The sequence below is a fragment of the Vanacampus margaritifer genome, chromosome 13 (genome assembly GCF_051991255.1).
Source record: "Vanacampus margaritifer isolate UIUO_Vmar chromosome 13, RoL_Vmar_1.0, whole genome shotgun sequence".
Lineage (NCBI taxonomy): Eukaryota > Metazoa > Chordata > Actinopteri > Syngnathiformes > Syngnathidae > Vanacampus > Vanacampus margaritifer.
Window position 1 is genome coordinate 17,105,986 of NC_135444.1, and position 12,289 is coordinate 17,118,274.

General features: G+C 40.4%; 1 protein-coding gene across 3 annotated transcripts in view; it reads left to right on the top strand.

Moving 5' to 3' along the window:
- Positions 1-12,289, top strand: part of ralgps2 (Ral GEF with PH domain and SH3 binding motif 2) — a 54,693-nt gene that overhangs the window by 11,878 nt on the left and 30,526 nt on the right. For 2 of the 3 annotated variants that reach the window (XM_077584720.1, XM_077584722.1), the window contains exons 2-6: positions 1,658-1,760; positions 2,477-2,609; positions 3,184-3,291; positions 4,423-4,473; positions 11,280-11,363. In XM_077584720.1, the coding sequence (XP_077440846.1) occupies positions 2,553-2,609; positions 3,184-3,291; positions 4,423-4,473; positions 11,280-11,363 (300 nt within the window). In that variant the 5' untranslated portion in view covers positions 1,658-1,760; positions 2,477-2,552. The remainder of the gene's footprint in view (positions 1-1,657; positions 1,761-2,476; positions 2,610-3,183; positions 3,292-4,422; positions 4,474-11,279; positions 11,364-12,289) is intronic. The other variant, XM_077584721.1, reaches the window with a different exon arrangement.

The following is a 12,289-nucleotide window of genomic DNA, read 5'->3' on the forward strand; positions in this document are numbered from 1 at the left end:
CCTAGTTTTTTTCATACATTTACTTTGTTAATTTTGTTAAGGCACAATCGATGATACAGAATCTTGTATTGGTTTTCAGTTGACTGCAAGTGGTTATAATCTTGTGGTCATAAACATACAGTATAAACAGTACACATGTTTTACAACAAAACTTATCCATTAACAACCTGCAGTGTGAACGTAGCCCGTGTTATTCATCCAATGTAACCGGATTATAAATTGGGATGATCAAATCAAGAATTCAACCTTGCTTCGGAAATGAGACGTATAGCTGTTGACAAAAGATGTGCATTTTTCGGGCAATAGGAATGCAAAGGCTTGGTCATGGAATGAGTAATCACGTGCGCGAGTAGGCCCGCTCTGTGTGTGACAACTTCCAGCCAGTCTGCAAGTGTGTGACTGTCATTTAGCAGTCTGGCTCAAAAGCTCCTCGACAAGCCTTGGCACGCCTTCCACCGTTTGTCACCAATAGTTTAATATTCTCTGGAAGTTGAGATTGACTCAGAAGGAGGAGGAGGCGGCGTCTGCTTAGTGTGGGAGCTGATGTGTCGGACGCAAAGTGGTCCGGGATGGTTGGTGACGAGCAACAAACAAGCTTCATTAGATGTTGGCCAATCTGTATCTGACAATGATACCCTCATCCTAGCATTCTAATTCACAACAGTTCCCCTGTGTTACTACTGTGGTGGTACTCTATCAATTTGTTAAAATACCTCAAGATATTTACACACCCTATTTCTTGTCTCGCGGTAATTAGTTCTATGAGACTTGATAGTTGATACCCCACCCATATACAGCTGGCCTAATGGCAAGACCGGCTTCTGTAACCGTGTTGACTAGGGCCCGAGCCCTTGCGCTGTGACTATTTGTAGGGGCAGAGCCCAGAGAGTGGACGGACATTGAGTGCCCATAAAGACACTAAAAACAATTTAGCTCATGGATGCAGTACTTTGTTCACTACACTGTGTGTATGCGGAGCATGGGCACATCACCAAACTAGTTTGGTGTTATTATTTTTTATTTATTTATTTATATACAGTTAAATTGATTGATGTTTTGCTTTGTGTTTCAGGAAAATATTTTCAGAACCGTGCGACTGACAACATTTACGTTTAATTGATACACGATGGGTGGGTCAGACACCGCAGGGACTCATGCATTTGTATACAATCTATTGACAAGTCCATTTCCTATGGTATTACCATTTTATAGAATGTCAGCGGCGGTTTAATATTAGAAATCTTAATCCCATGTTTGTCTTGCTCATGAGCTCTGTATCCCCCTCCATCCCTCATCTCCCTCTTTGATAACAACCTGAAGGCGATGAGGGAATCTAAACCCCCAACTGATGTCCAAAGGCCTGCCAGCATGCAGCATTTGTCTGCAGCTGCTTCCCCTTTTAACCCCCACCAACTCACTCCTGGTGCATGTCAGGCCAACGTGTTGGATTTCTTTGATTGCTGAGACACCTAGTGGCCACTGGCCAGTAAATTCTACAGTAGTTCGCTTTGGGTTAGGAATCCGCACTGTTTACTGATAGGAGTGAATTTTACTAAAAGCTCAATATCCCATAGTGTATAGAAACTGTTAAATTGAATAAATCACATGGCAACATTTACACAGAAACAGTGACTTATTCTTTCTCTTTCTTTTCAAGTTTCAACGTGCGTCTGCGGGACACGACTTGACAAGTGAAGACAGTGACACGCAGCGAGAGGCTGGGCTCACCGCGGGAACCATGCTCATCTGACACTCAACCGGTGAGCCGAGGAATTGCTCTTTGCGTGTCAGTTTGCCCGCGGGGTTTGTAAGCAGCCGTTGCACGTCGACTGATCAGCCAGCGTAAAATTATGTTTGCATTTAAACCAGCTGTCAGCCCCGATGTATTCTCCTCATGCGGGTAAACAACCTACCATGGCAAATTTACAAGGAAAACATGAGTGATCAGGCAAAGCACATTTATTTTCAAATCAAACTATAAGGCATTCCAGAATAGCACAATCATTACACAAAATATGATGGTAAGATGTTCAGTCTTCACAGTGCTATTTTTAAATGTTCCAATAGTTCACAAATTCTACCAAGGTGTGTAAACTTGTTTCCCAATTTGATAAAATCAACGAATTTTGCAACATATATTTCAAGGGTGTCATATTGGGACACGTCGGTTGTACTGTAAGCTGTTTAGTGCAGATCTTCTCCCTTAAGCTCCTCTCGTTCTGTCCTTACCTGCTCAAGTTAAACGGCTGTGAAAGTGTCCATATGGTGTGCACTGATCTCCTTAAATCCTAATCTCAGTTTGTCAACTCTCTCCACAATGTCAGTCAACTAAACAATGGTTGAATTCAGATTTGTTGATGTGGAAATGAGGGTAGCCACCAGGTGGTGGTGCTGCTCTACACTGTCTGCTTTATGGTATTCATTACTGTGTGTGTGTGTTGTGATTTTTTAAAAATTTTATTTATTTTTTTGTCAGGGCAGGGCGGGCTTTTGCTGCAGCGGAGCATGATGAACGACGGCCTCCTGCGCTAGAGCTGCATGCTGTGGGAAAGATGGACTTCCCCAATGGCCAATCAAGCCTCGCCACGACTGCTGCCACCGTCTCAGAGGTGAGGCCGCGTATCACCAACACCCCCTGGCACCTTCCCTACCAATCATTTGGCGTTTGACATAACATTTTCAGACAGTTCTCAACTTTCAACAATATGGGGAGAAACACATTTATGTGGCAAGTAGACTAGTAGAGCTAAAAAAATAAAAATAAATAAAAATAATAAAAACTATGGACTAGTCATATCACAATTAGCATGACAAGAAATTATCATAATTGTTATTATTATTATTATTATTATATCACTGAATGAAGAAAAGAAAAAAAACACAACCACAATGAATTTTCATGTATTCAAGAGCCCAGGAAATGCAATTTAAAGTAACTAAGACAACAGTCATCTAGTACATTAAGTAGTGGTTGTTGGGCTCTAATAAAACATTACCCCTTATAATTAATTAGACCAGAGGCTTGGTTATTAGTTAATTTTAGATTGATATATATATTTACTGAAAATTCTTCTACCATTTTGCACAATGAAGCCTTTCATGCCTCCCATTTCCACCGCCCAATTCCCTCTTTCTCCATAATTCTGCCATTATGATGAAACTATGTGCATGTGTGTGTTCCAGAGGAGCAGCAGCTCAGAGTCGCTCAGTGACAAGGGTTCCTCCGAGCTGAAGAAGAGCTTTGATGCAGTTGTCTTTGACGTGCTGAAGGTCACACCGGAAGAATATGCTGTAAGTGTGTTTCTGGCTGTCGTTGCCCGTCTAACCTGTATGTGTTTTTGAAGCGCAAGCACATCCCTGATGTGCTGAGCTAAGGTGAAATCATGACTGATGTTGTATTGAGAACTAAAAAAAAAAAAAAAAAAAAAAGGAAGGCTGGATTTACACTGCATGGTTCAAGTGACACAATCGGGATATATAGAAACGTGCCACGTCCAAACATGGGATATCTATCTACCAATGCGAATGCAGTGTAATGTGTCTAACATATACACACCCACCTTTGCACAAACAATGCAAATAAACACTGCAACACAACCTTTTTAAGTCTGAGTACAGTAAAAACATAGCCCAGTGTTTTTCCAAATTTTGTGCATTGGCTCCCTCTGGTGGTACACATTGAATCACTGAACTAAATGGCATAGGTACAGTGGCTTTAACTAAAAATAAATAAATAAAAATTCCAGTGCCAGTTAAGTATTTAGGTACAGATCCGTTATTTTGAAGTACTATGCATTTTCATATAATCTTTTATATCTGTTTTTCTGTCTTAATAATTTGTTCGTGGTGATACTTGGTATAAAACTGAGAACCACTGGCATAGACCATTCATTATGATGTGTGTATATTTTATATATGCTACATTAGGAGGTGTGGCATACTGGCGTTCAATAAAAAAGGCAAAATAATGTAGAGGTTACGCTGATTAAAATCGGTGGGGGAAGAGACTGCCTAGGGCTAGGCTAACAAAACTTTATGCAAGTTTTAATATTTTTAATATACCTGTGTTTTTTTCCAGTTGCAAGTGTTGACGTTAGTGGATTTATTTATGTGCACTTCAGGTGTCTTTTCATATATTGTTTCATTTTCCCTTAGTGTAAGCACGGTCATATGTGATATGTGTCACTAGAAATGTACATGGAAATCAAATGAAATGCATTTAATTGGGTAATTGTACCTGCAGTGTAAAATCCAGCTTTAGCCAGATTGACCTTGCTAAAAGAGTGCTGCAATGTGAGAGCGTGCTTTTTTTTTTCCGACCAGAGGAGGGCACTCTGGTTTCTCCTTCTGATCTTTATGGTCTGAAAAGCAATCGTTATAATTGTGAAATGTTCTAACATTTGTTTAAATTATCTCCTCCAGGGCCAGATTACACTCATGGACGCGCCTGTATTCCAAGCCATCCAGCCCGAGGTGAGACAAGTTATGAATACATAATAAGACAGCTATCATAATAAAAATGGATTGAGCTTTTATTCAGTAACCCACTTGTGTGCTGTGAATAAATGCTCATGATGGCTAAAAGTTAATTTGGTCTATCTGGGATTATTAGCATTGTAGATAGCAACAACATCTTTCTATTACATTTTGAATAGTCACAGTTTTCATTAACGATAGATATTAGTAACACAATCGTGAGAGAAGGAACGTTTGTTTGCCTAATCAAAATGTAAATTAGGATATCTGAAAAGGGACGTGTCGATTGTCTTGAATTAAGGTTATTTAAAGATATCTTGAACTGAATTTAAGACTTCAGTATCAAATTGTACATATCTCAAACTGGACAACTCTGTAATTCACATAGCTGATGTCTGCATGTAATTTAGTAGATATCTATAATGAAAGATCCCATGCACAAGAATAACAAAACTACCATTATTTGTCCTTTTCAAAACGGTGTTGCAGATATTTGAAATGACAAATGTGGATAGAATGCTGTTGTGTGATTTATTCACTAGGGCGGTTAAATGTCAAAAGGGCTTGCCATAATACCTGTACATGCGTCTTAAGATGGATATCGAATAAATTCTCCAACGGCTTCCGCTCGGTCCCGCTCGCTTCAACCGAACACCTTAGTTCTGCCACTGGTCGCCATGGTAACAAAAACTTGCAGAACCACTACCCTAAGTGATTTGAACCAGAATTTTGCAAGTGCTTGTTAAAGTGTGTGTAATTTGACCCTTTTGAAGGATCTTGGAGACCTTTGATCCAGACAACTTGAAACTGCTTCAAATTGTGAAAAAAGTGCCATAATATGTCTCCTTTAAATCGACCCACCGGGTGTGGTTTACAAGCCCTCGCTTATTGGCAGAATCTGGAAGTGAGTGCCGGGCTGTTACAGAGACGAAGCTTGCATGTAGCTCAAAGGAGGAAGAGGGAGAAGAGTACACTTGATTGAAAATCTTATTTTCCACTTCCTTGTCCTCCTCGTGGTCATATAATGCAAAAAGCAGGTGTGTGTGTGTGTGCGCGCGCGCCTGTCTGCCATCTCAATTGTGTTTCCTGGCCGAGTAAGAAAGTATTAAATAACTGGTTGTGTAATACTCTTTTAACTTGGCACTTTCTAAGTTTTGTACCGGAGAGCTTTGCCACATAACGCATAATGTAAGTGAATTAATGTGTTCTATTCCATTTTAACATTATAAACTGTCATACAAACTGAGAAGAAAAGTTTGCCATTATATAATAAACCTAACATAAAGTAAAACTACTTACTCTTGTAATAAAGAGACAACACCGGTATCAGCAGTATTATAAGAAAGTGTATTTTATGAGCATAATCTTTTCTTCTTTTTTTTTTGTATTTTGGTTCTTGACTTGATCCTTACTTGCTCTATTTTAGATTTATTTTTTATAATTGTTCTTTTATTAATGTAAAGTGGCCTTCAATGAAATGAAATTATATTGATATATGTGAAGTATTAATAGCTCTTATTCTTGTATTTTTTTCTAATTTTATTCAAAATAAATATATTGAGAGAAAAGGGAAAAAAACACCATTACGGGGTGTTGTATAGAGGATGGGTGTGTAAAAATAGGGAATTATTTATAATTTATTATTAATTATGAGGGGAACAAATAAAACAATCAATTTAGGGATAAAGCTGTTCCAACAAAATGTGGGAACATTTTAAGCACTGTGAAAAAAAATTAAGATGCGCAACAACTCCCATTTCCTGTTCTTTGATTATCATGACCCTGCTCGGTCGTCCTCACATGACCAGCTTGTCTTAAGTTTCTCACAAGATTTTTTTTTTGGTTGACTTTTGAGGTGTATTTTCCCCCCAAAAATGTTGGTTGAATTCCAAAATGTTCCCATTTACACGGACTAGCTTGCAAATGTGCAATTAGAACGGATTTAAAAGGTATCTTATCGTTGTGCAGTGTCGTTTTCTTTTGGATTAAGGTTGCAAAATGGGAACACGGGAAAGAATCTCGTCCAAGACGAGATGAGAGGCTCTCTTTGTTTGGATGTTGTAAATTAAATTTCACGCTTTGCAGTGCTCCCACCCGTCTGTATTTGCTCTTCACATGATATCAGATAAGACGTTTTTATATGATGCTCTTGCATGAACGTCAACACAACAGCTCTAGTCCATCCTCCACAAGATTAATTTGAAGTGCTTGAGTTTATTAAAAAAAAAAAAAAAAAAAAAAAAGAGTCTGTAATGAAAGCTAACCTTCGTTTGACCTTATTGTTTTAAATCAATTTTGTTCACTGAAAGGCATGGTGGTCGAGTGGTAAGCACATTGACACCCAGTGGTTGAGTAGCAACATAAGTGGCCTCCATCTTTGTGGAATATTCATGGAATGAGTGCTTCAAACGCTTCTAAAATCCTCAAGAACAAATTCACAAAAAATGATTGGTTAGTAAAGAACGTGACTTATTCTACTGCGCACACTCTTCTCATAAATAAAGTTCCATTTGAGGTATTAAGCCGTGTTTGTAGGCAAGTGAACGATGTTGACGTGGAGAACCTGTCTGAATTTCATCCTGTACAAGCTTGTTGGAGGATATTTTGAACTGAAACTTCTGCAGAAGGAGGTTACCCAAGTGGCAGATGAAAGGAAAGAGTCGAGGAGGTATGTTGAGATTGAGAAATAGTTAAATTATGCTGTTTTACTCTAATTTGGAAGTTATTTTGGGGGGACCAGGTTTTCTATAGTCTATAAATAAATATTGGTCCTACCAGACTCATCATTTTGACAGGATGAGTGATTGCCAATTTTGGCAGATCTTCTGATGTTGCTCTCAGACTTCCGAGGTTTGGAGTTCAAATCTCAGCCGGAGGTTGTGATGCCTGCAGAAAGAAAAAATCCCCCTAAAACAGACTGTAATAATTTCAGGCTTGTGTTCAGATGATTTTTAGCAGACTTTGGAACACCCACATGTAACTACCCACCCATCAATTTTTCCTTCATGCCACCGCTCTTGTCCTGGCATCATACGGCGCATTCTGAGTTCTCCCAGGATACCCACACTGAAGGTTTACGACTCCAGAAACTCAACTATTTGTATACAAGCCGTTAAACCGTCATTTTCCCATACTATCCATCCTCCATCCATTCTTTGTACCACTTACTCTCATTCGGGTCGCTTGGTGTGCCGAAGCCTATCCCAGCTGACTTTGGGCGAGAGGCAGGGTACACACCGAAGTGTTTGCCAGCCAATTGCAGGGCGCATACTGTAATATGTTGCCTTTAAATTCACTGCCACTTGGAATTGAAATGGTTGACTGGCTTGTCTTAAAAAGCTCTTTGGGAACTATTCGTCATTCTTCTATACCAGGAGACTTGACTGCAGACAGTCTTTACAATGTCTTTGCCTTTCACATGTTTGAAACTTAATCATATCAAGCTGGGAGTCGATGAAATATTAAGTGACAGAGAACGTTTGCCTCGAAGTCACTCATGACGACATCAGCCAAGTGAGTTATGTGGTGTCCCCACTGTCTGCCAAGTATCAGTTTTTCAACATGGCTATCGGATTGCATTTTATGTCCCCGGTGTGTGTCAGCATGTGTGTATTTCTCACACATTCACACTGTGGAAATCCGTGGCTGTGTCAGGCTGGTTGACGGAAGGTTGTGTTTCTAGACATGGCCTCATGTAGTCTTAATGGCTACCAGTGCTGTACGTGAGACACAAACTGAGTCTTGTGTCATTTACAGTATAAAGGTTTAGATGTCGTACGGTATCCAAGTGTGGCTTCATTGCTGACAGTTGGAATATGTATCACAATAAGTGCTAGGACTTTTTAAGCCATTGGTAGCCACTGGCTATTCAATAATAGTTAGGATACAGAGGAGTAAACATCCCCTGCTGAGGGGGCATCGGTCTTTTGAAGTCTCCAATTACACCACAAATAGAGAGGTGGTGTACGGGGTTGGAGAAGAGAAAAATACTGTATTTCCTCATGTACAGTAGTGGCGAGTATGCCTCCACTTTGCATACATCAGAACTTTTGTTTTTAATCTCAACTGTAAACCTCATCTTTACAGATGCCATACACTCGCTACTCGTGGGTGAAAAGTCCTGCCATGAATAGTGGTAAAACGGCCATCCAATGTTTTTTTTTCTCCATGATTGCATTCATAGTACGCAGTAAAGTCACAGATCATTTCAGACTCCGTTACCCTTAAAATAAATGCAGTATCCTATTTTCACTAATAACTAGCACCAATGACTTTGGTAGCATCTTGTGGCATATTTTATGGCGATATGGAAAGGCAAAAAAGTCAGGGAGTTTTTCACTGAATTGCTGAGACTGTTCCACAAACAAAACACATACTGTAAGTGCAATTGTGACTAGCAAACCATGCATAGTTTGGAGGTAACCAAGGGCTGGCAATAAGTCCCTAAAATAAAATTTTTGATTTCCTCCACAAAATCTATCTGTCCTCTATACTGCTTATCCTTACGGTCGTATGAAGATTTGCGTTTGCCTATTTTTGCACCTGTGCATTTTTTTTAAAATAATATTTTCCCAGCAGTAGCATGTATTCACTTCCACAGAAGAAATATGAAATAGCTTCTTTACAGATAATGTCAAAATAAAGTTGCATTGTAAAGAAGAAACTTCTCTTAAAACACAATCCTTAATACAAGTTAATTATGTATTTTAAACATTCAATAAATTCACATCAGTAAATTAAAACAAATTCCATGTCATTGCCATTCATACAGGCCAGTGACTTCTTTAGAATAACAAACTTTTACAGGCAGTGTAAAAGAAACCCTGGTGGTATCAAGAGCCTAATGAGCTTTCACGGCACACTAGTTGGGAATCACGGATCGAGACAGACTGTGGCAAAGGTCGCGCCGCATACTTGACGTGATAACACGCTCGGTATAATTTTACTGCTCCTGACAAACGATCAGTCCAGTGGCCTGTAGCAAAAGAGCGCCTGGTAAAGTCATCGCCCTTGATGGTGTGCACAGGAAAAGGTAGTAATGTTGGCTGGAACATAGAGCCGATCCTAGCCAGAGTCTACACTTTGGAGGCAGCGGTGCGTTATATGGCTGCCCTTATCCCTATCGTAATTCTCTCTTACCCTTGTTGTTGTTTTTTATCAAAACAAGAGGGAACAAGTACGCCTGTTGACCTGCGCCACTAAACTTGGCAACGTCTCACAATCAGTCAAAGGTTCTGCTTGGTCTCGCCGCAAGCTGATGTTCACATAATCAACAATCCCTGTTTTCCTTCCTGTTCGAGCGAATCCCCCCTCACATCTCTGGTCTCTTGCCGCATGCGCAACTTGTTTAATCAATTTTTCCATCATACCTCCGCTCTTGTCTTGGCACGCTGCACATTCTCAGATCTCCCAGGGTACCCGACGCTGCAGGTTTCATTTACAATGTAGACAATGGGAAAAGTAACCGCTGCGGTATCACTCATGAGGTCATCCGCATCTGCGGTTCTGCTGCAGCTGGTTATCTTATTCCGCGCCGACTGGCTGTTTATACGATACTTCTCCTGACGTGCATTTAAGTCCTACTGGACTGAAGTGTGTCTGTAGTCGTTAATCGATCATTTGCCACTAAAACAAGTTGACGTCATCTTTTCTAGGTGTCATTTTGCTCTTTAATAACCAAAATTTTGACTTTTATGTGCCCAGCTGTGTTACCATGGGCAGCGTTTAGGTATCTTCCACTGTTTGTGGCTTGCCGGTTTAGCCTTTTTACTGCAGCTCTCACAAATCAAGCAGACACCACTGTGGAACGTCCACATTTAAACATCATATTTATATTGTACGGTTCACTGAAATTAAGTCCAGGTGGCCCCGGATTGAAAGATCAGCATAATTTGCTGAGGCCTTTTGGTGTTAAAGGGTTTTCGACCACCTGCCTGTGCTACCAGATCGGTGGTCAAGAGCTGTCAAAACCATAGAGCGCCGTTGTTCCGAAATAGACGTGCAATGGCGTGGATATTAGAGAGAATGATGATTGACGTGGTCTACAGAGGGGAAGCACAATTTATTAAATAAACAGTTGACTCACCTCAATGAGCCGTGCTCCTGTTTTACGCCGCAGCCACATCCGAGCTCCATGTAGGCCAGTGATGATCATCCTGCAAAGGTCTCCACATCCTTGTCTGGACCCTACCACTGTTTTGGACCCAGGTCTCAGCTCACCGTTGTCTGCTTTTACCATTTGACATCGGATATTACAAATGCAGAGGTTCAAATGGGGCCTACCTCTGTCCAGATCTGTTGCAATAAAGGCGTTCACACGGGGTTATTGTGTGCAGTCCTGGTCATGTTATGCTTTTAGTCTGATGGAAGATTTTGCCTCTGTAGTGGTCTTTAACTCATGGCCTTGGTGGCAGAGTACAAACTTCTCAAAAGTTGACTCATTCCTAATGAAATGGTCAACCTATTGTCACTATCACTCCCTTCACAGCTGCTACTTCTTTTTAGGATTGATTGTGTATTACAGTCTCTATCGTTCATACACGGACATCTAAGGAAATCTTGTTTTCCACTAAATGTTTGCGTAGCTTTTGTGTGACATTTTGCTATGTAAGTGTACAAGACATGACGTTGAGATTGTTGTCCCTCAGTGGAATCATGCACTCTACTCAATATATTTTTATTTTACAACCATTTATCTGCTTGCTCCCTCTCAGTGACCTGCGAGCAGACATTTGTTACAAAAAGTAAAAATGCTAGCTGTGCTCCGACTCCAGATGTCAATTCTCCTGATTGTCTGTTCTCAGGAGCTGTCAAGCTGCGGTTGGAACAAGAAGGAGAAGCACAGCTCGGCTCCCAATGTTGTGGCCTTCACTCGCAGGTTCAACCAGGTGAGCATGCTGAGTCATAATCGCATTGGAAAGTCATCCGCAATTCAAAGATTACGCCTCATTCTTCAACCCTTGTCCTCCTTTTGTGTTCATTCACTTAGCAAATCATTCTTTTTTTTTCTTGGCTTATGAACTTTGCATAATAATTTGTCCACGCCATCTCCATTCCACTCATAAATCAGTCTAAATGGTCTATGTAAAATGTGTAAAATGGTTAATTAATAATATATGTAAATGGTAAATGGCGGTACTTTTATTAAGCGCTTTTCCACCTTACAAGGCCCTCAAAGCGCTATACATTTTGACTACTCATTCACCTACTGATGACAAAGCATCAGAAGCAACTCGGGGCTCAGTATCTTGAAGAATCAAGAATAATATGACGCGGTCCCAATTGCCTGGGATCGAACTGACAACCTCAGGGTTGGGAAACAACCACTCTACCACTGAGGAGTTTTTAGGGGGAAAACTGTTACAGGTTCAACCTTTTGTGGTTTACTATCTCCACAATGGCTAACATTATAGACACTCACATTGGTGTATTGCTATTGTGACATTAAGGTAAAAAATGTCTTATGCAATTATGCTATTAGGCTAATCACATACTGCACAATTTATGTGAATGTAAATATTCGGTGAGCCAGTTTGAAGAACCGACTGTGCCGAATGTTGCCTGCTGACTATCCTTTGCCCATCCCTGGCATAAATAGTTATCTGGAATGTTGTTTTTTCAGAAAGTTGTGAGCATTGGAACAAAGGGTCGCCTTTTTAATCTCGTTCATTGGGCTCCTTTAAACCCTCCTTCAGCGCCTACCAAGTGTAAACGGATGAGACCATAACGCAAGAATGTGTTGCTGAAGAAACCATTCTTTGCGCGGCAGTTCCCAAACGGCGATTCAAGATGTCGGCCGCTCAAACGCTAGCCA